The sequence below is a fragment of the Echinops telfairi genome, unplaced genomic scaffold (assembly GCF_000313985.2).
Source record: "Echinops telfairi isolate 266 unplaced genomic scaffold, ASM31398v2 ScPeMD7_3533;HRSCAF=4204_1, whole genome shotgun sequence".
Lineage (NCBI taxonomy): Eukaryota > Metazoa > Chordata > Mammalia > Afrosoricida > Tenrecidae > Echinops > Echinops telfairi.
The window spans coordinates 10,256,455-10,282,863 of NW_022107432.1; the positions used below are offsets into that span (position 1 = coordinate 10,256,455).

The 26,409-nt window shown below is 38.5% G+C and overlaps 1 protein-coding gene across 1 annotated transcript in view; it reads left to right on the plus strand.

The window, feature by feature from the left end:
* The window catches only part of HMGCLL1 (3-hydroxymethyl-3-methylglutaryl-CoA lyase like 1), a 174,981-nt gene extending 169,947 nt beyond the window's left edge, over positions 1 to 5,034 (plus strand). Inside the window, exon 9 of the mRNA XM_004696344.2 lies at positions 3,718 to 5,034. Coding sequence (XP_004696401.1) covers positions 3,718 to 3,828 — 111 coding nt within the window. The 3' untranslated portion in view covers positions 3,829 to 5,034. The remainder of the gene's footprint in view (positions 1 to 3,717) is intronic.
* Positions 5,035 to 26,409: the final 21,375 nt, after the last annotated feature.

A 26,409-nucleotide genomic window follows, 5' to 3' on the forward strand; every position in this document is an offset into this window, starting at 1 on the left:
TGACTAAGTATAACTGCCCCATAGAATTTTCTCGGCCATTATATTAGGGAAGCTGATCTTCTGGCTTTTTCTGTTATGGGTCACGTCACAAGTCTGTCAGTCACAGTCTGAGGTCTTCCCCCAGGTACCACCGGCCTCTTCCACAGAGGATTAGACATTCAACATATTTTCCGAGATGGAAGAGCATCACCAGGACTCCAAACTTAAAAATGTGTCTGTCTCCCTTTCCTGTCTCCCCTCTGCTCTCACTCTACTTGTGTTGATGGATATCCGTCATCACACTTGCTCATGGTTCTGGGCCATTCCATTCTCACCTCAACTCTTTGCAGATGCTTTCTTTCACCATGGCGTGGAATGGCCTACGCACCATCCTTAACTTCACTTCCAATGGAACCATCACTAGCCTCAAGATAGCTTCTATCATCTCCTGGATGACCTGCAGGTCCTCTCCCTGGTGTTTCCATGCTCGCTGGGGTCTCTGCCTGTGACTATATTAGGATGTTTACAACTGTCTTGTTTATGTGCCTAACGTCCCCTGCAACCAGAGAGAAATTATGATATCTTTTCCATATTTTCTGCCTGTTGGCCTCTGTGTGTGTGTGTGTGTGTGTGTGTGCTGTGTGCCATTGATTTGATTTAGACTCGGAATTACTCGATATGGCAAAGGACAACTAACTTTCCCACAGGATATCCTAGGCTGGTCTTTTTTCCCACTAAGAAGCTGGGGGATTCTGATTGCATAGAGATGCTCAATGAATGTTTAGTGAAAAAACAATTCATTTTCACTAAGCACCCAAAGCTATTGTCTATCTTCTCTGGTGATTAGTATAAATGGTTTCATTTATGAAGTAGCTTTGTGATTTTCAAAGTTCATGACCAGCATAGAATCTAAAGAGATACAAGTTCCTTTTCAAAGGTTTAATTCATGAACTAAATTTGACTGCCCAGATCAACCCTCTGCCATCAAGGCAGTTTCCACTCACAGCAACCCAATAGAACTGATGAAAACTTCCTGCTGGGCTTCCAAGACCAACCCTTTATGACAGCAGAGAGCTTCATCTTTCTGCTCTGGAGCCCTAGTGGGTTTCAGCCAGTGACCTTGTGGTTAACAGTTTCATACTTGGTACACAGATAGATTGGGGTGCAAATGCAAATTATCATGTTTGTTTTCTGAAGAATTTCACAATTCATGGAGGTTTGGTACATTTAGTTGCAGCTCCAACATGACTAGTTATCCACGCGCCAAGATTCTCTGGACTCTAGTGTCAGTGAAATGATTTTGTCCTTTCAATGAGTAAGAGGCACCAATTTAATTTTTTAAATGTTTCGGAACTGTGACCCTTTCTTATCATGCAGACTATGACTGCGTCAGCATAGGTCTTATTTATTTATTTTTTAATTAGACTTTCAATCTTCACACTGGTCTGTTGGCTTCCAGACTTGCCTTTAAATACGTTCTGCACACTACCAACAGAGGAGTTCATCTGTAATGCAAATATGCTTACATTACACTTCTGCTTAAGCCCCTATCAGTGGATTCTTGCTTCCTGGAAAGCAAAGGTGTGCCTTATCACATAATCTGCTCTATTTGCCCTTTCTCAGTTGTTTTTATCCATTATTTCCTAGATGTGCCATGATATTTCTTACCTATCTTGCACTCTCCTATCTGTCTGCAATGTCCCTCTCATCCTAGTTCCTCTCAATGACGCGGACACACCCTGTAGGACTCGTGACCCCTCCTTACCCACCTCTGACAAACTGCTCAGCACTGTTGTTTTCACCCCATGCTGACTGCCCCCCATTTCGGCCCTCATGATCGCCTGGGCATAGTGTCTATCAATGGCTTTAACTACAGTGCAAGTGTTTTTTATGTATGGCTATGGTTGTCTGACGGACCATAAATTCTCTGAAAAGAGGGGCCATATTCTACTTAACCTTCTAAAAATCTCAGATTCTCTCATAGTACAGGAGACATCTTTAAGCAACCAATAAATGATTTAAGGAAAAATGCAGTGTGAGATCATAAGGATTTCTATTCTTTAAATAACTTAAGAAAAACGCCCAAACTAAATTATTCCTTAGTGTGCTTTCACAACTGTAGAGTTGTTAAAAAAAAATTCTTGGAAATTAAGAAAAGCATTGGAGTTGAAGATCCTCTTATGATGTCTTGCTAAGTGCTAATATCTGAAAGACGCATGTAGCTTACTATTTTACATTGTATATATCCTTTGGCTAAAGAATAGTCAATCCAAATGTGTCTAACAAATATTAATCGGAGGATGTTTCAGCGACAAGATTAAATTTCACAAACCAGCAGAAATGCTAGTACCCTAAAGAAAATTTTATAATAAAAAAGAAATTCTAAAGCTTAACAAATATCACTTCATAGAATATTATTTTGACATTCTTTAATAAAAAGAGAAAGTTAATGTCAAGGTAGTTCTTAGTACTTAGGTCTCTGAGTATCTCTACAGAGAAGTAATTGGCTGTATTGAAATGCTTCTAATTTCTAACGTGATGCTTTTTGTTACGAGTATGTATACCTAGCTGTGTTTCAAAAGATAGATTAATGTAAATTTCCAAGGTTATTTTTAAAGCTAGAATGATGGAATCTGTTCAGTTTTTAGCAGACAGTGTTTCTGGTCTATACTGAGGAAGAGTATATAGCGTCTTATAAAATGCTGTGTGAGCAAATCTCTGTAGGACGCACCCAATACTCTGCCTGGAGGTGCTGCCTGAGACCAAGAGGGTGACCTTCCATGACACCAAGTTACACCAGGCCCACAATATGGGGAGCATACCCTGAACTTGGCCTTCATAATCAATTTGAGCCATATCATCCATGGATTTCCATAGGCCTTTGTTGAGCCTATTCATGCTTTCACATGCTTTCACTCACGCAAACATGCTCCAGATGTGTACTAAATACTACTTCATTTACTTCAGTTCATTTGCCCTACACTTACCTCCTTCAATACTGTATCAGAAATTGTGTTTCTGAACATGGAAAACGCATATACGGTCACCTTTTTGAGCTTGTTTAAATTGCGTTCTAAAGATTATTTTTTTGTATGGTACAGTGTTTTTTATTGGGTTTCTATTTTTGTTTTGTTTTTTTAAATTTTTCCCTAAGCAGCTTTTATCTATATATCACTCCAAACTATTATTGTGCTCTTTTTCCATTGCTGAAATCTTGCATATGATTTCTAGTCCATGGTCCTTTCTAGTTTGAATCAGAGCCTGTTTAGTGCAGGCAGTTCACAATTGGTTGTTAACCTAAAGGTTGGCTTTTGGACCAGATGGAATAACAGCAGAAGGGGCCCTGGTGGCATAATGGGCAACATGTTGTGCTGTTAGCTGCTTGGTTAACAGCTAGAAGCCACCAGCTGTCCATGGGAGAAGATGAGCCTTTCTGCTCCCATAAAGAGGTTCCCTCTCAGGAACCCACAGAGGCTCTGCTGTGTGCGTCAGCACAGACTTCGATGTCATTGAATTTGGGTTGGGTATTTAGGTGTCTTATAGTTTAATACAAGGGTAAGGTACATGATATGTTTTAATAAAGCAGAACAATATAAAAGATTCCACAACAGAATTTAGGAAAAGAGGTGTTGTCCAAAAGTCCTTTTTAAGTGGCTAATGACTCATGAAAGGGTTCTGTTTTGTCTGCTTTCTCTCTCCTTTCCCTTTCTCCCCGGCTTCCCTCCTTTCCCTCAACAGGGAGTGAATCTTTACAAAGTGATGGAAGCGGGTGACTTTATTTGCAAAGCTGTGAATAAAACCACAAACTCAAAAGTCGCACAAGCCTCCTTCCGGGCTTCATTTGAATGAATGTGTGACTTAGGTTGAGAAGGTTCGTTTCAACGACATATGTTCATCTGAAAGTCATTACTGTCAACCTGCTTTGAAATGTGAAGTAATGGACGAGAGTGAAAAAAAGAAATGCTTTTTCTAAAAGAGTGTAACTTGATGGATTATGAAGGCAGAGTCGGCAGGTAAATTGCAAGCCGGGATGCGTAATAAAACGTGTAGACATGCTTTTGCATTTGAAAGAAAAAAGTCTCTTCTTTTGCTCTTATAGAAATAACTTTTTAATTTAGTAGAAGGGAAAAATTGACTTCAGATTTCCCAACGTATCACATACCGTGTTAATACTGAATCAAGCTGGTTTAGTACCGTGTGCATATTGGGAGTCGTTTATGAGCCCGCACAGTGCGCAGTGTGTGGCCTCGGCAGTGTGTGTTACGCCCCTGGCTCTGAACTTCCATTTGCAAAGTCAGTTAAGCTAGAGACCGAGAGCCAAATAAATGTCCGTCTGACCCTCCGTCGTTTGTAGTGGTAGAGCTTTCGTCTCCAGTATGACTAACATATGTTAACGATTTCAGTGACTTTATCTCGTTCCGAGGGGCTGCGGTCAATGGCGGTCTGCCATAGCCTGGGAACACATGGCGACCTCCCATGTTTGTTACACGCACTCTGTTCACCATGCTTTCACTCCCATCACGTCGGTTGCCATAACAACTGGTGAGGTGTTACTCTTGTAGCGAGAGCTATTAGATCTGGTTTGCATCCTGATCTCTAAACTGTCATACTGCAAACAGATTGATATACGTCCCACAATACTCCTTTATAATTCTCAGATCACTTCTAAATTGCCTAAGGAAATATCACTGTCATCCTAGGAATAGTAAGATGGTTTATAAATTCATGAAATAAGTTATTTTTCATTGGTTGAAGGGACTTTAACTAGATCACTTCATTGTTGACCTTTTCCCATCTGTTTCGTAAGTTGGAGTAGCTGGAATGATATGGATTGTACTGGGAAAAATTACCAGAAGTAGCAAAAATTAATATATCAGAGATTGATACAAGGAGCAAGGGGACTATTTAAAAATAAACATTTCTATAACCTATGCAAATCATGTGGGAACAGTGTTAGTACATGTGGGTCTATAATGCCAGTTCTATTATGTCTGTAGAATTCTCCAACAATACTCGGTGATTTTTATCTTTGAATAAATTTGCATAGAACTTGAATATGAATGTACACAGTGTGGATTTTCTATTAAATATTCATTAATCCCATGGAAGGAAAGAGGAATTCAAGAAAACAAAGGAGGTGCTGATTACAACATAATTGACGTTAAAGATAAACACAAATAAGGGAAGAATGGCAAGGGAACATAACGGGATTCGAGGCTAACAAGCAAAATTCCCTTGGGGAAGGTCAACTCTGATTGGGACGTTGTGGTGAAACAGGAGAGGTGACAGCACACTGGTCTCCTAGGTGCTTTTAGCCTGGAATTCTTTGCATTCGGGGTTAGTGTTGGGAAGCGTGGGCAATGCTGGGTTCCAAAAAACACAGGTTCCAGATCTGCCAACAGCTGTCTTCCTGTGCACCTTTCTTCATCCTCTGAATCCGGGGGCAGTAAGAGGAAACTTACCCTGAGTGTACACAGCAGGATCTGCATCCCACAATTGAAGAGGCTGACTCTCCTAGGTCTTATGTAACATCTTAGTTTTATGGAGTTTGGGGACTTGTTAGATTGAAATACTTGATAGAGCACCTATTTGTTACGCATTGAATTATTCCTCCCAAAATTATGTGCCGGAATGCTGCCCACTCTACCTGGGGATGTAATTACACTTGTGAGTAGGCTTCTCTTTGTTCTGGTATGGAGGCCCTATCCATGTAGGGTGTCTTAAACTTGACCCCTTGTGAACCATACAAAGAGCAGACTCGGCACAAGCGCAAAGGGAAAGGCACATGCCACCTGGAGCTCACCTGGAGCCAAGGAGAGCCTTGACTGGAGACGCTGAGCGTCTTCCCTTAATCTGTGCTTGGGATTTGCATTTCCAGTCTTCAGAATGATGAGGAAGTACATTTCTTAAAAGTCACTGAGCTGATGTATATTGTTGCTGACTTTATGGATGGCCTGCCTGGATTTGACTTTGCTTATGAGTGCAGACTTCACAAGGTTCCAACTGGACTGAAGACTCTTCATGTCAAAAAACATGATTGTCTTCTCAGAGAACTGGGTTGATGTAAGTGGGCAGTATGTACATTGGATACCCAAAATTGGGGGAGATAAAGGCATGAAGTGGTTGGCTTACAAACTTTCATAGGTGGGGGAAAAAATTCACAGGATTATAGGGTTAAGGTATAGGTGTTACTTAATTGCAATTGTGAAGCTAAAGAATTATGTACAGGTGCCAGGTTGCCAAGGGGTGGATTAATTTAGTTAGTTTATTGTGCCAATCTGGCCGATAAACACATGTGGGATTAATTGAAGGGTGGAGGGATAAATTTCTCGGCGAGTCTCGCCTTTCGAGTTCTCGGGTCTCTTGCTTTGTGAAGGTCGCACCAGGGTGCAGCTGCCTTAGCAGTTCCCTGCTTCAGCTTGCAAGGCTGACTTCCAGCAAGACATCCCCAAGGAGAAGCTACATGGACCGTCCTACCCCGATGCAGCCCTAGGTGCTGGTGCACCCATGTGGAGACCCCTGCCAGTGCTGAGATGCTTGCACACTCACTGATTCGGCTTTCCTCCTGCAGTCAACATCGGTAAGTCTGCTTTGTGAGATGGAGGAGGACTTTGTGGATTGGTGTTGGACATATGGGTTAATGGGTTAATGTTGGACTTGTGGGTTTGGGCAGCACTGGGTTGGGATGTTTTCTTTTTCTTTTTTAAACATTTTATTAGGGGCTCATACAACTGTTATCTGGGATGTTTTCTTGATGTGCCCTTAACCTACTTATAAAACTCTCTCTTATACATGAGTTTCTGAGGACTTGTTTCTCTAAAGTACCCAGACTAACACAATCACATGGATGTAAAATATTTCTGTTTGAGCAGCACCAGATGAATAAGCTCTGTTGACACAGACTGCTTAGAGGACAAGTGGAAAGGGACACGTTATTTTCACACAGACCATGGTTTCTGCAGCGTGCAGAGCAACGAGCCAGAAACCCCCATGACAGCCTAATGTATACTTGCAGGACATCTAGATCAGTCCCCGAGTCATTTGCAAATATAATCTGATAGCATCCAGCAATGTTAGCCACAAAACAGCTCAATTTGAAGTATTTAATATCGCACACCCCACTCTCCACCCCCACCCTGTCTGAAACAGTCTAAAGCTCTATGTTAGGTTAACGAAAGCTGCTTTTCTGGCTTTAAAAAGAATAAAAGTGTTTGAATTCATAGGCAGAATTTACCCAAAGCTACATTTCCAATTACCAAGGCAACCTTGGAATCACTGCAAGATCCACTCGAATAATCCTTGCACACTATATTGATGCCAGGCTTAGCCTTTCCTGGTGAAAGGGCTTAGGAATGGCAAAGCAATTATGACTTTTATTGAAATACAAGTCTAAATAATCTTTTACAACATCTCACTTATGTTAAGGAAAATATCCTTTCTGTGTTCCAAAAGATGTAATATATTTTATTATATGTATGTGTTGCTGGATTACTAGAGTCTACCACTTTTAAGAATTCTTCTGAAACCCAGAAATGCTCTAGTTTCTGGAGTCATGAAGTTCTCAAAGCAAATAAATTGTTGCTGGCTACAACTTCCCAGGAATATTCAGAATGCTTTATATAATGTTATTTATCCATGAGCTCTGAAACAATTCCCCTACTGCCTGCAGATATATGGTTCTTCATGTCCACATAAGCACAACTTTCATTCTACAACTCTGAATTGATGAGCTCCAAATACAAGAGCTACTGAATCATCTATGAAGAAAATGCATTTAATAGATAAGCAGTAATGCATTTAATAAATAAGCAATAAATACCATTCTTATCACATTTGTGAAGCAGAGATAAAGCTAAAGACTGGTAACCAGCAGCCAAGGATCTTACGATAGGAATAACAAGACAAGTGAAGAATTGCTGTGAATGCTGATGGTCATTTACAAATCGTGCTTATGGACTCAAAGACGCAGGTTTTGTACTTGAGTCGGGCTGACCTCAGAGTTAAACTGTCCACATCCTCACTGCTCAAATGTGAGCTAACAGTGACAGGAAGGCTGGCAAGTTTTGAGAAATGTAGAATTATAGACACTGCCCCAGACTTACTGTTTCAGAATCTGTGTATTTAACAAGATCCATCCATCTCCCCCACCACAATTCAGTTTCACGTTAAGTATTGAGAAACACTTGACTATTTAACACTAAGTCTTAACTGTGTAATAGACATCTGAAGTCTATGTGTTCCATATTCCTGGCACCTCGGTTCTCCCCTGATGTATTGTCCTCTCACCCACTTGCATTCTTTCTGTTTCGGGTACAAGCCAGACTCAACAGAGTCTTTCCCTTAGCTGCTTTCTCGGCCATAATGCTCTTTCCCTGGTCTTGGGCACAATTGGCTTCTGCTTCTTCAGCTCTCAGGATAACGAGCACCTCCTGAGTCATGCTCGCAGAACAAATCCATCTAAAGAAATCTTTATTTACCGTTCCTTCCTTCAATTCATTTAGTTTGCATTTTCACTGGAGAACAGTGTACTCGTTTTCTGGTTTATTTGGTTGATATTTTCTTTCGTTCCCACCTGAATAGCTGTGAAAGTGATGGCTTCATTATCCTTTTCACCCGTATCTCCTCTGGTCCCTGAGCACAGTGCCAGGGCCCGACACAATGTCTGACAAATATGATTTGAGATAAAGATAAAAATAGATATTAGCCAAACAGAAAATGTAAAGGTCCTATAACACCTTCCACCTGATTTCCTTCCATATATATTTTATTTCATAAGCCCTGAATGGGTATTTAGGGTTTATTTTCCCATAGTAGTTGTGAGTTGAGGTATGTTTAAGGTTTTGAAACTATTTGCTGAGAGGGTAAATGAAAGAAAGGATGCATGCATGTACCACAGAACTTGTTCAGGAAATGTCAGAGAAAATATTCTAAGAGGAACAGATATTATTTTTAAAAAGGAATCAAACTTGGGAAGGCAGCAATATTAACAATAAAAAGGCTTACAGCTGCTGAATAGAAACAATCGGTACAATGGACAATCTAATAGCTATGTTTTGTTAATAATAAATTTGTGTATTTCCTTTCTGTTTCTCTGTATCTCTGTTACACACATATACACATCCATATACATATAATAGGAGCCTTGATGGAAGGAGAGAGAGAGAGAAAAAGATATAATAGTGGCCCAAACTCAGTGTCTTCATAATGAATTTTGGCACTTGTCTATTCTTCCTATCCAAGGCCACAGAAGCACATTGTCTATTCAGAAGTTCACTGTGATAATTTACCAAGGAAAGCAAGTCTTTCATATTATCTGTCATATAAATGAATAAGAGATATAAGACATTTCACAATGACTAGTTATTAAGACCTAATGAGTTTGAGAATTCCTTAAAGTAATTTCAAGTCCCTGTACCTAACACACAAATCGACTGTGTGGTCTTAATCTGGACTACACTCTAGGGGAGAAGAGGAGACATGGAAATACTGTTGACTGGGCTCTTCCCTCTAGAGATTCTAGTTTAAGGGTCCTGGAACAAGGCTTCATGTATTAACTTATTTTTTTTTACAAATGTATACCAGGAAAGTCTCATCTTTGTAGGCACAATTGAGAATCTCCACTCCAGAGCAAAGGTTGATCCTAAAGCATGGTCCTAATACCAGCAGTTCAGCATCAGCTTGAATTCATTAGAAATCAACATTTTCAGGCTCCAGCTCAGTTCTACTCAATCAGAGACTGTGGGTGGAGGCATAACAGGTTGTGATTTTAAAGGTCCTCCCAGTGTTCCTGAGGTGTCCTAAACTCTACGTCTTGGCCAATTGCCTTCCAATGCAATAATATCCCACCTCTGGTATCAGCTGGGGACAAAAATGGACACGATTCAGTATAGTGTAAGCTACATATACATGTAAAAGGGTCATTTTGAACTAACACATGTGGCCCAGGGTTAGCATGTCATTTCAAAAGGCTGGTGTTAATGGGGCTTATAAGGGAGAAGAGTATTACAAACACATTCAGCACTGTCTGCCACATTTCTCCTTTTGGCGGAGTCTCCAGCTCGTAAAGGTACAAAGACCCCCATGAAGAGGTTCATCAATTTGTCTCCAAGAGATGTGAGCCCAAGACAAAATCTTAGCAGTCTGCGACATATGCCATCACTCAGCCTTATGCTAAAGGTGGAAACAAAGTGAGCACTGGGATTGCACAAGAGATAGCTATGAATGGAGATTTACTCCACTGCGCCAGTTGAGGAGTGAGACAGGAGATTTAATGGACTTCTGTTTCTCTGTCTTCTGCCCTTTTTGGCAACATGTGATCCTACATTCGGGTGTTGGATAGCCTAGTGTTGAAATTTCACTCTACCACTCAATGACTATGCCAGGTTAGTCAATTTACCTAGTATCTATTACATGGAAAACTCAGATAATAACAACCATATTTATACAGCTGTTGTAAGAGTTTCATGAAATAACGCAAATAAGGGTTGGCAAAGTGGCTGGCACTTAAGAAGTAGTATATACATGCGATTAGCCCTCTTCCCCCACCCCCACCCCCCCATATAATCCCTTTTCATATCACTGCCACAGGGTGGACCTTCTCCATTATGAGTTCTTTAGCCTCAGGGATGCTTTGTTAAAAGACTTTCCTTTATCATGTTCCATTTTAAGAGTTTGTTTTCTTGAAGGGTCCTCTATAAGACTAAAGGTTTAACACCTTAACTTAGAACTGGACTAACTTAATTTTGCTTCAGTATTTGCTTTCCTTATTATTCTACATTCTGAGCTAATTAGTTCATATTACCATAGTTTGCTGTACGACTTATGATACATTTAAAGAGTAAACCTGACTGAGGGGTACTGTAAGAGACATCAGCCCACGTTCTGTATTGCCTAAAGCCAGAAATTTCATAAACATTGGGAAATGCATCCCACTTTTCTGGCAGAAGGACAAATGAGCAATTGGATTTGGTATCGATTGCCTCCTCAGTTGCCAGTACTTTCTTGGCTAACACTCTGGATCAAGAGGCTTCCAAGTGCTTCTTGCTGTGCAATTCAATTATGAACTGGTGTGCTTAGTTGAAGAAGACAGGTCTTGAACTCCATGGGCATCATCTCTCCTCCAAGCTAATTGAACCGTAGCATCAATTTTATCTAACTTATGGAGAGGCTTGTGCCTACCTAGAAGTGAAGAGAAAATGCTTAAGATCTGTCATCAACACAGTAGATCAACAAGTCACAGGTACCAAGACCATTACCCTAAATTTTAAAGATTCTGAAGAGCTGCTTCTTAATGAGAAGTTGTTCACAATGGCCATCATCGGTACATGAATGCCAGTGTTTCAAATTGTTGGGCAAACATTCCGAAGGTATTGTGAGAGGACCAGAGGAAATATAGCCTGCTCTTCTTGGAAGTTTTATACAGGCAAAGCTGGATCAGCTGGGCATCGGCTCTCAAAGATCCAGCCTGGGGATATGTGAAGGTTCCAAGGATGCTGATGACCAGTGGGCCACCACTGTAGCTGACTCTGGTTTGAAAATGTCTGCATTTTGGTAACAATCACATCTGAATAAAAAGAAACACAACACGTTTGTGGATATTTTTAAAATAAAGAGCAATATACTTTATCTTTTGCCTGCTCCGAAGGTCTTCACAGGTAGAATATGAAATGTTCAGATTTGAATTATAAAGAATAAGGAATAAAGAAGAATATGTAGTCATAAATGTTAGAATCAGCATGTGTGTGCCTGTATATGGCAATATGCATAAAGGACTATGTTCAACCCAGATATTGAAAGGCTCACACTCAGCTCTGTGTACTAGATGCATTATATGACCACGGCCCCTGGAGTTCTCTCCTTGCATCCGCTGCCGTCCGAACATAGTATATCGCTTAATGTACATGAATATCATTAGACATTCATTGGGCTTTCTGCTTCCGTAAACAGTTTGGTCACTGTCATGGAGTCAATGCTGACTCAAAGTGACCCCCACCTGTGGGTGTCCTAGATGGCAACTGCTTACTGGAGGAGAAAGTCTTTCTGCCACAGAGCTCATGGTGGTTTTGAACTGCAGCCCGTAACAATCACCTCCCAACAAGTAAACTCTGCACCACCAGGACTCCTATCCACGAGCTTCCCATGATGAGTTAAAGCTTCCCCTGTTTAGTCCCATGAGTTAAGAGTAAGTATTTCTGACAAACGTATTGCAGTGGCCTGAATTACTTGATTATTTGATCTTTTCCTCTATAAGCTCTTAGGAACCCAGGTAGCATTGTAGCCAACCAAGAGCTGCAGTTTGAAACCACCGGCTAAGCAGGAGACAGATGGGATTTATTTACTCCTTAAAGAGTTAGTCTTGGAAATTCACAGGCGCAGTTCTACCAAGCCCTCTCGGGTCATTATGAAGGGCATAGACTCGATGGCAGTGGGTTCTAGTGTTGATTTGGTTTTACAAGCTCTTATACCACAAAACATGGTCTTAACACAGATTTAATATACCTTCCTACTTTCCTAGCATCAGTTCCTGTTATCCCTTCAACCCCGCCCTCAAAAACTACGCGCAAATGCTCTCTCAAGACCAGTCATGTAAAGATCCGCTTAAAAAAGAGAACATGATGGACCCCCCTAAAAGGTCAGTGTCACTGAAACACAGGGGAAAATGGAGGAATACAGATATGTGGTCACAATTTGGTGAATAGGCAACTCATAAATTAAAATAAAGGAAATCTCTGGGTTACAAACAAGGTCCATTCTTGTGAGTCAAACTTATAGATAAATTGTAACAAGTGTAAAAAGTCCTAATTTTACCTGACTAGTAAAAGAAGGAGCCCTGGTGATATAGTGGTTAGCCATTGGTCTGTAGTCTGCAAGGTCAGCAGTTCAGATCCACCCGCGGCTCAATAGGACAAAGACAGGACTTTCTATTCCGGTAAAGACTTACAGTATAGAAAACTCACAGGGGGCAGTTTTACTCTGCCCTATAGGGTTGCTAAGATTATCGAATTGATACCAACTGTATATAAAATTAAAAGGCAGGCAATGGTCATTTGTAACCCAAGGACCAAAGCCTTCTTCTGATAGATCCTTGGGAGTTATTTTTCATCCCCATACCTCTTCTATGACCAGATATCTTGATGTATTTGTTGGGTGAACAAAAATGAGACATTCTTCATTTTTAGAAATAAAGAAATCCTCCCCTCCCTCCCACAAAAGAAATAAATTATTTCTCACAAATGTATAGTACACTGTGATATCATTATTCTAATAAATGTTTCTGAAACAAGACCCCAATGCTTTAAACTAAACAATATGAAGACTTAAAGATATTTCTTAGTTCTTGACTGATTGCTAAGGAGAATTTTAAATAGAACCTTCCCTTTTGTGTTTTCTAATTATTTTGTTACTCTTGTAATGGGGTGAAAGGGTAAGAGTAGTACGCTCCTTCACCATTATTGCTCCTATATTACCAGAGGTGAGAGAATGTACTAACTCTAACCCATTGCCATCGAGCGAATTCCAATTCATAGCAACCCTGTTGGAGAGCAGGACTTCCCACACGGCTTCCAAGGCTGTCCCCTTCACAGAGCAGGCAGCCACGTCTGTCTGTCTTCCGTAGAGTTCATTAAAACTGCTGACCTTGCAATTAGAAGCTGAAGGCTTAACCACTGTACTACTTAGAAGGCTTCTTCTATTAACAAGACGGTGAGATTGATGCCTCTTGGATGTGGATAGAATCAGATCATAAAGCTATAAAATATGTCTCCACAAAAAGAGAAGTGCATACAGAAGAGGAAACAGTGGTTAATCAACATAACATTTTGCTATCCCGCTTGGTGGTGGTTAATCAGTTGAATCTTAAAGATTGCGAAAGAGTAGATGCAGTTGAATAACGAGTACAAGCAACGTCAAAAGCAGACCGAAGGAAAGAAGGTGGAATTGAAATAAAACACAGGGAAGGAATGGGATAAGTGCTGTTACATCGTGGGGCTCTCCATCAATGATACAGAACAAAATGTGTATGAATTATTGGATGGCAAGCAGACTTGTGCTATAAACATTCAACAAATACACAATAAAATGATGTTTTTTAAAAAGAACCTAGTGTCACCAAAAGATTGAAAAGCAACAAAGAACTCATACAGTAATCACTCTAACCCATGTTAGAAAAATGTTTAGTTAGGTTAACATTATGCATCTCTTAACTTCTGAGATAGTTTGGATGGTAAATCATTTTAGAAAGAAAGTGAACTATGTAATTGGGAAGTTCAACAAACAATGATTTACATAGTCCTAAATTAATATTCTTCCAATTAAGTTATCTCATGTTACAATCTCAATGTCTAGAAACATAATTTAGAGAAGAAATTATATCTTAAAACATTTTTATGAGCTTCAAAGAGCCCACACATGGCTCATGTCCAATTATTTATTTAATATGATGTAGGAATTTTAGAGGAATATTGGGTTTTGATCTAGACCTGTATCACAAGCTTTCAAATCGATACTCGTTGTAGACTCTTGTCAGTGGGAACCACAACGAGTATTTAGGATGAAATTAATAAGAGTTTTATTGATTCAAGGTGCTTTGTACCAGCTGTCAGACACAGAGCAGACTCCTAAGCTATTCTTCACCCTGAATTTGTAAAGAATAGCATCCCTTGGGACAATTTTAATTGGAAGCACATTTTCCCCTCATGATGCAAAATCAGGGTCAAAACAGGTAACCTGAAAGATTGTTTCACCATATGGTATTCCCAGAAAATATATTCCCCAAATATCATGATACACAAGGGGCAAAGATTACATAAGTCTTAAGATAAACTTCCCTTCAATTCAGTGTACCATAATTGAATGGTTGGCTTTCAAACGAGGGCAAAATGCAATTTAGATTCTGGTATACATTAGGAAAATGAAAATTATGTTATCCACCTGCTTGAGGGCCTGTTACATTTGCACTAAACTACATATGTGCTTCAAGATGTCCAAGGATGTCCATAATACATGAGCATATTCTGGAAATAAGAAAACTTAAGAGTTTTTACTGAAATAAAGTAAGTTCCCAGTACTGTTTATTTGTATTCATAAAAGACGTCCTTAGTAACATAGTCTGTCTCAAAAATAGGATTAGCATTCTAAAAGAAATGTATCTTAATATAAAACACCTACGTTAGCCTTTACTTGAAGGTATGCTTGAATCTATTTAACCTTACTGTATATTTTATTAAGTATTAAATAGAGAATTATTCAAATTTCAGGAATACACTCTGAATTGTTTTAAACTGTAAAAATCATAAACTTCAAAGTATAAGTTTTCAATTATGATGAAAATGCTTCTCAATCCTTATTGTCTTAATTTTCTGGCATGAACATTAATCATTAAGATTAACAAATTTATATTTTATATTACATAGTTAAATTAATCATAATATTAGCCTGTAAGTAATTGGGTTTGCATGTTGCTTTTAAGTCCAGTTCAGGATAACAATTAAAGAGTGCACATTGTATATGCTGGACAATCATTTGAGACATTCATAATTAATGTTAATTTTAAAACTTATTTCATAATTATTTATTTAATGTAGGTAATCCCAACTTGGCTTTCAACTCCATGAGTGCAGGGTCTTTTGTGTATCATAGCCAGATCCAGCACAAGAACTGGTACATAACCAAACCCCAAACCAAACTCACTGTCATGGAGTTGATTTTGACCCAAAGAGATGCTGTAACACAGAATAGAACTGTCCCCGAAGCTTTCTGAGGCTGTGTATCTTTCTCCCTCAGAGCAACAGGTGGTTTTGTACTATTGACCTTGCAGTTAGTAGTCCAATGTAGAACCCACTAATGCACCAAGGCTTTGGGGTACATAAAAGACTGAATAATTGTTGAATTAGTAATGCTGTGTTATTCTATGCTCAGTGGGCCAAAGAAATCATTCTGGAGGATAACAGCAGGACAATAAGAGCAGTTCAACATGCACAATGAAGTGGCAGCCAACAAATTCTAAAGCTGCCTACTGAACAACCCAAGAATGGTTGAGAGTGGGAAAGGATCGGAATTCATGACTGGTTAAATTAGAGATGGCTGTTGTTAGTCCCTTGAATGGTGCCGCACTCACAGTGAGCACATTGAGCAAACATTGCGTCATCTCCACAATTATTGGCGTACTTTCTTGAGGATGCTGTGTATTTTTACTATCTTTCAACCTAATGGGTTAACTTTTCACATACATCAGGCAATGTTCTATTCTAAGCAGCGGGTTTTAAATGACTAATGTTCGGAAGTATATATTTAGGCCTTTGTTCCTAGTTTATATTAATCGAGAATCTCCTCTGAAAACTTTTTTCCATGAGTGACTCTGATATTATTTGAAATATGAATCATTGCTGCCAGCATTATAGCAAGAGGAAAACTTCAACAAATGATCAGAGTTGGAGTCCACTCAAGGACAGTGAGTGTGTGCAATATTCGAGAGAAAAGAGGTGTTGTCCGCTTGAGCCTCCAAGTGAAGATAACATTGAAAAACCAGAATTTATCTGTTTGACTTGTAGTCTGAACAAGAAATCAACCTTGGTTATTGTAATCCACTGTCACTGTTTTATTGTGACTGTAACCTATCCTATCCTCTTTGATAAAACTGTCATTAGTATTATTATTATTAAAAAGTATTATTATTATTTATTATAATAAAAGGTATACACATTAGAAAATTGTTTTAATTAAGTGTTAAATTAAGGACATCTTGTAATGTTAGAGGATAAATTAATGTTAATGTTAGATGTTAAAAGTTAGATTAATGTAATATTAGATGTTAAATTCTGAGTGTTCTAGCAGCCATATCATAAAGGGAAATATTTTGGTGCTAGATTCAGTTTCTATGATATGAAAACATATCAGTTATTGAAGCAGTAAATTTTTTTTTCTAATTCAGACATAAAACTTTGTCCCAATGAGCTACATGAAAGGACTTTATTCGATCAACAAATAGAGTTCAATGTGGGATTCTGGGTCTTCTCCTCTGATCGATCTGTTTCAGGAACTGATAAACATGTGACAGTGATAATGACCCATCACCATCATGAGGTGGCCTAGTCCACACAGGGCCTAAGCTGAACAGCACCGGGTCTAGGAAATCATGATCATACCAGTGATTTTGTAGTTAGAATATTCTTTTTCATACTATGTTCTCTTCCACCTGAAATAACAATAGTTACTTTCAACTACCATCAAGTCAATTCTGACTAATGGCAAGTTCAGAGTAGAACTGTACTCTATAAAGTTTTGATGATTCTGATCTTTTTGAAAAGGGGCTCTGTTGGCACTATGGGCTATGTAGTCAATGGTTCAAACTTGCCAGTTGCTCCCTGGAAGGAAGATGAGGCTGTTCCTGTAGGATTTACTGCCTTAGAAATTCTATGTAGGTTTGCTATGAGTTGGCATCAACTCCCTATCAGTGGGTTTATAGTTTATGAAATGTTGACCATCAAGTATTTCTTTTGAGGTGACAATGGGTGGATTTTAACAAACCACCTTTGGGTTATTAGCCATTTGTGTATGTAGTTACTACAATAGAACAAGACTTGGAGAGAGGGAACGGAGTCTCAGTTTTTATACCCTTTAGCTTTGCTCTTAATTTAGCTTTCAGTGGACTATTGCATGTTTGTGTCTTAGTGTACTGGTGCCATGATAAGAAAACACAGGAAAAATGGATAGCCTTAAAATCAGAATTAAGAAAAACACAAATTCATTTTTTTCAAATTTACAGAGGCTAAAACCTAAACCACGATCTTGACCGTGCCAATTCTTTATGTAGGATCTGCCCAAGTACCTGCTTCTGCCAGCATTTTCTGGCATTCTTTTGCTTAGAGACCTTTTCTCATATTGTAAGTATCTTCCCTCTGTGAGTGTCACAGTGTCTCTTCTGGTATGTATATCTCTATATATCTATCTCTATCATCTACATCTATATCATCTATCGTTATATCAGAAATGATTGCTTTTAAGACCTAACTAACATTGGAATGATCTTACAAACATAAGAAAACAAAATTCCTATTTTCAAAAAGGGTTACATCTCCAGGTACTGGGGGCCCAGACATATTCTTGGTGAAAGTAATTCAATTCATAGTAGTGTGTAGTTGGAAGAAATAACAGGCAATATCAAATCACCATTGTTGTTTTTTTCTCATTTCCTTTAAATCGTGATTCTCTTCACTCTAAAACCAGTGAATCCACAGTATGTATTATGCCTGAGAAAGGTGTGATATATGTCTAGAACAAAGCAGTCATTGTTCAGTTTGAGTACATATATATATATATATATATGAAATAAATGAAAGTATTGAAAAGCCAGACCTTGTTGAGAAAGACTGGAGGATCCGCTGCTGGAGAAGTTTTCACAGCGTGGGGAGTTTAGAGCTTGGAGAGATGGAGAGAAGGCAGGATGCAAGAGCAGCAGTGTTTGCCTTTTGTGTGAGCCCCGCCCACCAAATCCTCCTGCCACCCCCTTTCACGCATGGTTAACTTTACCCTGGGTTGAAGGTTAGAACATAAATAGGAGAGAATGCTCACACTAATGAACTAGGATGTAATACAAAATTACGATTTATACAACCCCAAATCCTCAAGTAATTCGATATTGTTCCCCGTAAAGCTGACATTAAAAACAGCATTGTAAGTGGGGGTTTTCTGAGAGAAAACAGTGTTTTCTAAATGCAAAATGTCTTAGTTCAACTTATGCTTCAGAGCTACCTCAGTCCGTTCCATCAAGGCCCAATGCATACATGGACATCCTAGAGAAAACTATTCCAATCAACGATTTTATCCTGCTGGTTTCCTAAAAACGTATTTTTAAACTCTTCCTTTATTGTTGAAGAACTAGGGACACTTGCATTTTTTTCTTTCCTTTCCTACTAATGTTTAAGTTCTAATAGGTTAGCCTCATTACTTTTAATTTGCTGAGGCTAACTTTGATTTTATTGTATAAAAAAAAAGACATAGGGGATCTAGACTAGGTAGAATATCAGGTTGCACTTCACTGCTATTCTAAAGTTTGGCAGCCGTACATGGAAGGAAGGCCCTAAGACCTCCTCTCACCAAGCCTAACGCCAAGCCAATTCTATGTAGCCGTTTACTGGGGAATACGTGGACTGCTCACAAGTCAGAATTAACTGCAGGTAACTAACAACCACATGAAGCTTATCCCAAAGAAGTTCTGTTACTTCAAAGTGTCATCTTGGGGACTTACTGTTGCCTTTGTGCCTCACAATTAGTATCAACGGAGCACCCTTCTTTTCTTGATGGTACACTTATACTTTGCCAACAGGTACCTCTTCCTTCTTTGATTCTGAAATTATTTTCCCATCACTGTCTGGGTAACTCTTAGACCTTTCACAATTCGAGGGTTACTAAGAATGATGACTTTTCTAAAGAGCTCTCCTTGTGAATTGTAGGCTGTGAGAACTTCACCACCCTCTCTGTTCTGTGGCACGCAGGTTAGCAGCAGAGCCATTAACTTTGTATTTTTCAGTGAATGAATTATCTCCAAGTTTCTTGAAAAGTTTTCAGTGAAAGATAAAATTCTTCTGCTTATATAAAGCAACTAATATCTTTTCCCCTAATAGACATTTTATTTCTCATTAACGGAAACAAAATTCCGAATTGGTTGAGTTCAAATATTTTCATAGGTTGAGAAGTTCTGCTTTAGGTTTGGAGTGTTCGGTTTAAAAAAAATGAAAAAAGAAGTCAAATGAAAAATTGAACATAGTTATATAAGTTTACAGGTCTGGTTGCCACCCTACCCACACCTGTCAGTGGTAGCCAACCTGTTGCTGTGATACCGGATAGATTTCAATGGAGCCTTCCAGACTAAGAGAAACTAGGAGGTGGTATCATATGATACACTTCTAGAAGGATGCCAATGAAAACTTTATATACAGCAGCAGAATATTATCTGATATAGTGCCAGAAGATGAGTCCCTCAGGTTGGATGGCATTCAAAATATAACTGGAAAGAGCAAGCTATTCCTCAAACAATAGTAAACCTTACTGACAAAGCTTTTGACACTGTCGCTTGCTGATGTGGCACAACTCAAAAGTAGATGAGACAGATGCAAACATCCATAATTAATCAAATTATGGAATGTATAAAATATGAATATAGGACTATTGAAATTTGTGAAAAATGAAATAGAACACAATGAGATCCATATCCTAGATATTAATGAAATGAAACAACCTGGGATTGGCCATTTTGAATAAGGCAATCATACGGGGTACTAAGCCAGAAGTGAAAAACTGAAGAAGAATGTAATTGTACTCATTATCAAAAAGAACATTACAAGTTCTATCCTGAAGTACAAGTCTTTCAGAAATAAGATAATATCCATATAGCAACATGGAAGACAAGGTAAGACAAATATTCTCCAAATTTTTGCACCTCCACTAATTCCAAAGATAAAAAAATTGGGAGATTTTATCAACTTCTGTAATGTGAAATATTTCAAAATGAAATCAGGATTCATTCCTCATTACTCATGATGCAATGCAATCATTTTGGAATGCACAAGTTGGAAACAAAGAAAGGTAAGTAATTGGAAAATATGACCTAGGTGGTAGAAGCCAAGATCACAAGATAAAATTTTGCAAGACCACCAACTTATTCTTCACAACATAGACAACACTTTTTGTCAACAATATAAACAATCACTCAATATGTGGATTTTCCAGGTGGAATACATGGGACAGAGACAATGGAAAAACTCAAGATCATCAGTCAGAACACCGGCACAGGCTGCCTTTGTAACAGAGCATCAGTTGCTCACAGTCAAGACAGCCCACATGTGACCATCAGTATATCTCTTCTGAATTCAGAGACCCTACCAAGGATAGACTTTATGCATTCAATAGTAATGATTAAAGACCCCCCAAATTGTGGGACGGCATCAATGGAAGCATACATGAAGAAAGCAAATTGTCATTTAAAATATCTGAAAAAAAGAAAAGGCAAAAATAAACATCAGAGGAACTGACACTTGACTGCCAAACAGCAAAGGGGCATGACAGAAATGAAGAGAGGAAGAGCTGAACAGAAGATGTCCGTGTGTGGCTTGAAAGAAAAGGCACTATAATGAAGTGTGCAAAGATTGGGAGTTAGAAAACCAAAAGAGAACGGTTTTTGACATTTCTTAAATGTAAATAAGAAAACTCAAGCTTCTAGTAGAAATATTGAAGGATTCTAGGGGGAGACGTAAAACAGTGCAAAATGCATCAAAAGAAATTAAACCAAAAATAATTGGTCTATGCTCAACCATTTCTGGAGGTAGCATATGATCAAGAACTGATGATACTGAAGAAAGAAGTACAAGCTCCACTGAAAGCAATAGTTGTAAAACAAAAATTCTAGGTATTGAGTTAATGTTGATTGAGGTATTTCAATAAGTGTGTGAGATATTGATTGAGGTGTTTCAACAAGTGTGAGAAATGCTAGAAGTATTCATTTATCTATGCCAAGAAATTTGAAGATAACTTACTACCTGTTGATCCAGCTAGAAGAGATCCACACGTGTGCCCCTTGTTAAGAAAAGTGATCCAACAGAATGTGGAACTTAGCAAATATTGCAACTAATTTCACATAAAATTTTCCTGAAGATATTTAAAAAAAATTTCAGCACAACATTGACAAAGAACTGCCATAAAAACAAGCTAGATTCAGAAAATACCTGGGGGGGGGGGGCTATCATTATTAATTTTAGAATCAGAGGGATGTTTACCTATGCTTCATCAATTAAGCAAAGGCACTTGATGTCTTGGATTATTACAAAGAATGTGTAACCACACGAAGGATGGGACTCCTAGAACACTTCATTGTGCTCCTGCAGAATCTGATCAAGAGGTAACTGTTCAAACAGAAGAGGGGAATATTGAAGGTCTTAAAAACATGAGGAGTGTATTACCTCAGGGTTACATTTTCACCATTCATATTCAGTCTGTATGCTGAATAAATAATCCAAGATGTGAGATGATGAAGACATATAAAGCATCAGGAATAAAGGAATGCTCATTGACACTTTGCGATATGCAGATTACACAACTTGCTACCCAGAAGAACAGAATTCAAAGCACTTTCTGATAAAGTTCAATGACTACAGTATTCACTTTGGATTGCCCCTCGCAACGAACAAAACAAGATTCTCACAATTAGACAAATACATTACATCCTGATAAATAGAGAACTATATTGAAGTTGACAAGGATTTCATTTTTTGGCCTAAACCCATGTAATCAGTGCCCAACTAAGCAGCAGTGAAGAAAATAAATGACAAGTTGTAGTGAGCAAATCTACTGCAAAGGGCATTTTTAAAGTATTAAAAGCAAAAATGTAACTTTGAGGACTAAAATGTGCCTGACCCAGACCATGATACTTTCATTTGCTTCATATCAAAAACAAAACAAAACAAAACTCAACTGCCACCAAGTCATGCCAACTCATAGCGATCCTATGAGGCACTGGGCTACTAACCATAAGATCAGAATGTTGAAACCGCCAGCCTCTCTGTGGAAGAAAGGCAGGGCTTTCCACTCCTATAAGAAGCTAGAGTCTTGGGAACTCACCGAGTTCTACCTTGCTCAGTAGAGTTGATACGATTTGCTTCATACACATGTGAAAGCTAGGCAGTGAATAAAGAGGGCTGAGGAAGAATTGCTGCCTATAAATTCATGATGTTGTCAAAGAATACAAAATTTGCATGGACTGTCAGAATAACGAACAAATCTGTCCGGGAGAACATACAACCAGACACTCTTTTGAAAGATGATGGTGAGACTTTATCTTAGGTACTTAGCCATGTTATCAGGAGGGTCCAGTCCCTGGATAAAGACATCACGGTTGGTCAAGTCAAGGATCAGGAAAAAAGAGGCAGATCCTAAATGAGATGGATTAACACAGTGTCTGAAACCAAGGAGTCAGGTAGTGTGAATATCACAGCGTTTCTTTCTGTTGTGCTGATTCGGAACTGACTCAGTGACGAACAACCAGGGCAACAACATCCTTGGGAAATAAGAAATGAGATGTTTCTCTTAGAAAATACTAAAGTGTGAATGAAAAATTCTACTTAATTAGTAGCATACCCATAAATCCACAGTAGCATATCCATAAATCCAAATTTACAGAAACAAAAGTAAACGTTTTTGTAGATGAAGACTTTTTAAAAAAGATTATTTTCTATTTTTCTTATGTTTTACATAGCTATGAAATATGAAGAAATACTTTACTTACTTGCTTTTGCTCTTTCTTTTGGTGTGGATTTAAATTATAAGCAAACATCAAGTAAATCATTAATCACACTCTCAAAATTAAATTTTATATTTAGTCAGTCTTCATTAATGCACATTATTAGATTTTAAAGACCAAGTTTTTATGAAAAACCAGTATTGCACAAAAATAGTGATCACATCACATGAAAGTAACTGCCAAATTGCATCATCATGTAAGCGCCAAACTCTTGAGAATCAAGGTCCAACCATGTTGACAGACAACAATAACCATCATAGCCAGTACTGTTCCACATATCTTCCACCTTAGTGTGCATTATTGCCAACTGCACATAGATAATGTGCACATACTTGCTTTCAGATGCATTTTTACCTATGATTTTTATATCTTGATAGATCCACCCATTTATTATCATGCAATGTCCTGTCTGTATCTTTTGCACTAGATTTTCATTTAAAGTACATTATATTGGAAGCAGTTTAACCACTCCTGATCTTCTTTGTTTACTGGTGTGTTAGAGGGTTCTCTAGAGAGACAAAACCAGATTGCCAATAAATATATATATATTTATATATATATTTATATATTTATACAGATGGATAGATATATAACACAAGAAATAAACAGTTAAATTATAAAGCAGTACAAATGGCTCAGTGCAACTCACTCCCGTGAGACAGTTGTGAGACACTGGCAGTCCTTCAAGTCTTGAGGACTGCCAGGCAGTCCTCAGATCTTAGCAAGGTCTGAAAATTATTCTATTTCTTTATAGCAAACAAGAGGTGGGCTATTGAGTATAACACTATTCACCCAGTATGCAAAGGGATCCAACATGAACAATTACAGGACAAAAGTATATTATATTAATAGAAAATAGCCCTCTAATTAATTTTGAGAGAAATATCCTGTACATCCATGTCTGCTGATTCAAGTGCTCCAACAAGGAGGGCCAGCAATGTTTTTTGCCATGATATAAACACACGCATGTACACTGCTGCACATCCTAGCAAACAACCAAAGGAACCTATAGCCCCAGATGATATGCAAAGGAAGAAGACTCAAATAAATGCCCATTGCAATGAATTAAACCTAATTATTTTTAATTATATACACTTAATTACACAATTTCATATCGACTTAATAAATAGAATGAAGGGCAGGAATTTAACTTGTCAATCAGGTCACAGCCTGATTGTGCCTCTTGGTGGGCATGACCTTCTCAGGTGGTTTCTGGGAACTTCATCGCTTCCTCCGGTGGGACTCACTCTCCACTTCACCTTCCTGTTGACAAGTCACATGGAGCTACACTAATGGCTGCCAGAGCCCCAGAGATGTGTTTACTGCAATTGGATCCACAGCACTGTCCACCCACTGGTCACTGACCTGCATTTGACATCATTGCCTGTGGTGTGTGAGTCTGAAGAGGAATCCATGGGCTAATATCAGACTTAAGGGCTAACACCGAATTTATGGACTTGATCTGGACTGGGCTGGAATGCTTTATTAATGCATAATTACTTCTTGATATACAGTTCTCTCTTACACATATGCGAATGTCTCTGGATTTGTTTCTCTAGTCTACCTGGACTAACACAACACTTGTGTACATTTGTATCCTACATCTCACAGACAACAATATTTATAAATTATTAGCTTTAAAATATGTTAGGCATAAACACAGACACAATCTAGCAAACATTAATCTAATGCTAACATGGGTAATCATTTAATATAATGCTAACATAACAAATATACCCAAACACTGGAAATATTCATATTTATGTAAAACACAAAATTTTCATTTATGTATTAAATTAGTTTTGTTTTTATTGCCTTGTGAGAAGGACATAGTGCTTAATATTTCTACATACACCAAACCCAACCAACCAACAAACAAAGACCCACAGGCATTGAGTCAATTCCAACCCTAATGAGCAAAGCACAACTACCTAAGGTTTCCAAGAATGTTAAATCTTTTAGGGAGAAGATAGTCTTATGTTCCTCCCAAGGAGAGGCTGATGAATTTGAACTGCTGACCTTGTAATTCACAGGCCAATGAATAACCACCAGAATTTCTATTCCATACAAGAGGGCTTTAAATTATTCAGAGATAAATGGAATTAAAAGACAATAAAATTTTTCCATAAATTTTTTGAAACACCATTAAATATGCTAATAAATGAGGTATGTATAACATCAAGAGGATGTAAAGTTCAATATTTATTTATCATGATATTTATATATATTTGAAAACAGCAATGCATTTTCAAACGTGTCTTCCAAGAATCCGACTAAGAGTGCTTAGTAGAAAATTAGATTAATATTTTATCACAATGCTAATGTGTAAATATTCTGTACACTGAAATTGAACAGTTCCTCCAGGAAAGAAATGAAATGAATATTTAGGATGGATAATGCTATCATATAAATATATTTTCTTTTCTATTTCCCTTCAAACTAACTTCTTTTTAAGAAACTGATTGATATTGTTATGACTAACAAAACTAACAAAACAGGAAGTGCTTCTCTTGTGACGTCAATTACATTTGCTTCTCTGATTATGGCAGTTCAACCTTTGCACAAAGAAATAAAAGATACATTTCTTAAATACTGTGCAAAATGACATTCTATTTATGGGATTTAATCTCTGCAGGGGTAGTGCATTTTTTAATGCTGTTCTTCTAGACAAAGTTTGTGTAACTCTCACCAAAGGACCTCTTCCCGAGTCTGGGTAAGAAGATGAGCGACAGACGCTGACACGGTTGACCTGTGAGTGATTGTTGACGGGATGCATTGTGGTTGCCATCCTCCTGGGTATAAAAGTAGTCCTCTGAGAAGCAGGAGGAGGGGATTTTACTACCTGCAAGAGCCTGAATTGGTGCAAGTCCTCTGGACCCTGCAGAGTGAATTTCTTTGATCCAGAGCACAGCTGTGACATGGACAAGCAGCCAGGGAGCAGCAGCGGTCACAGAACCAGGGGTCCCAGTGGTGGACTACCTAGCCCACAGAGGGGTCCCAGTGTGGACTGCCTATCCCACAGAGGGGTCGCAGTGTGGACTGCCTAGCCCACAGAGGAGTCCCAGTGTGGACTGCCTAGCCCACAGAGGTGTCCCAGTGGTGGACTACCTAGCCCACAGAGGGGTCCCAGTGTGGACTGCCTA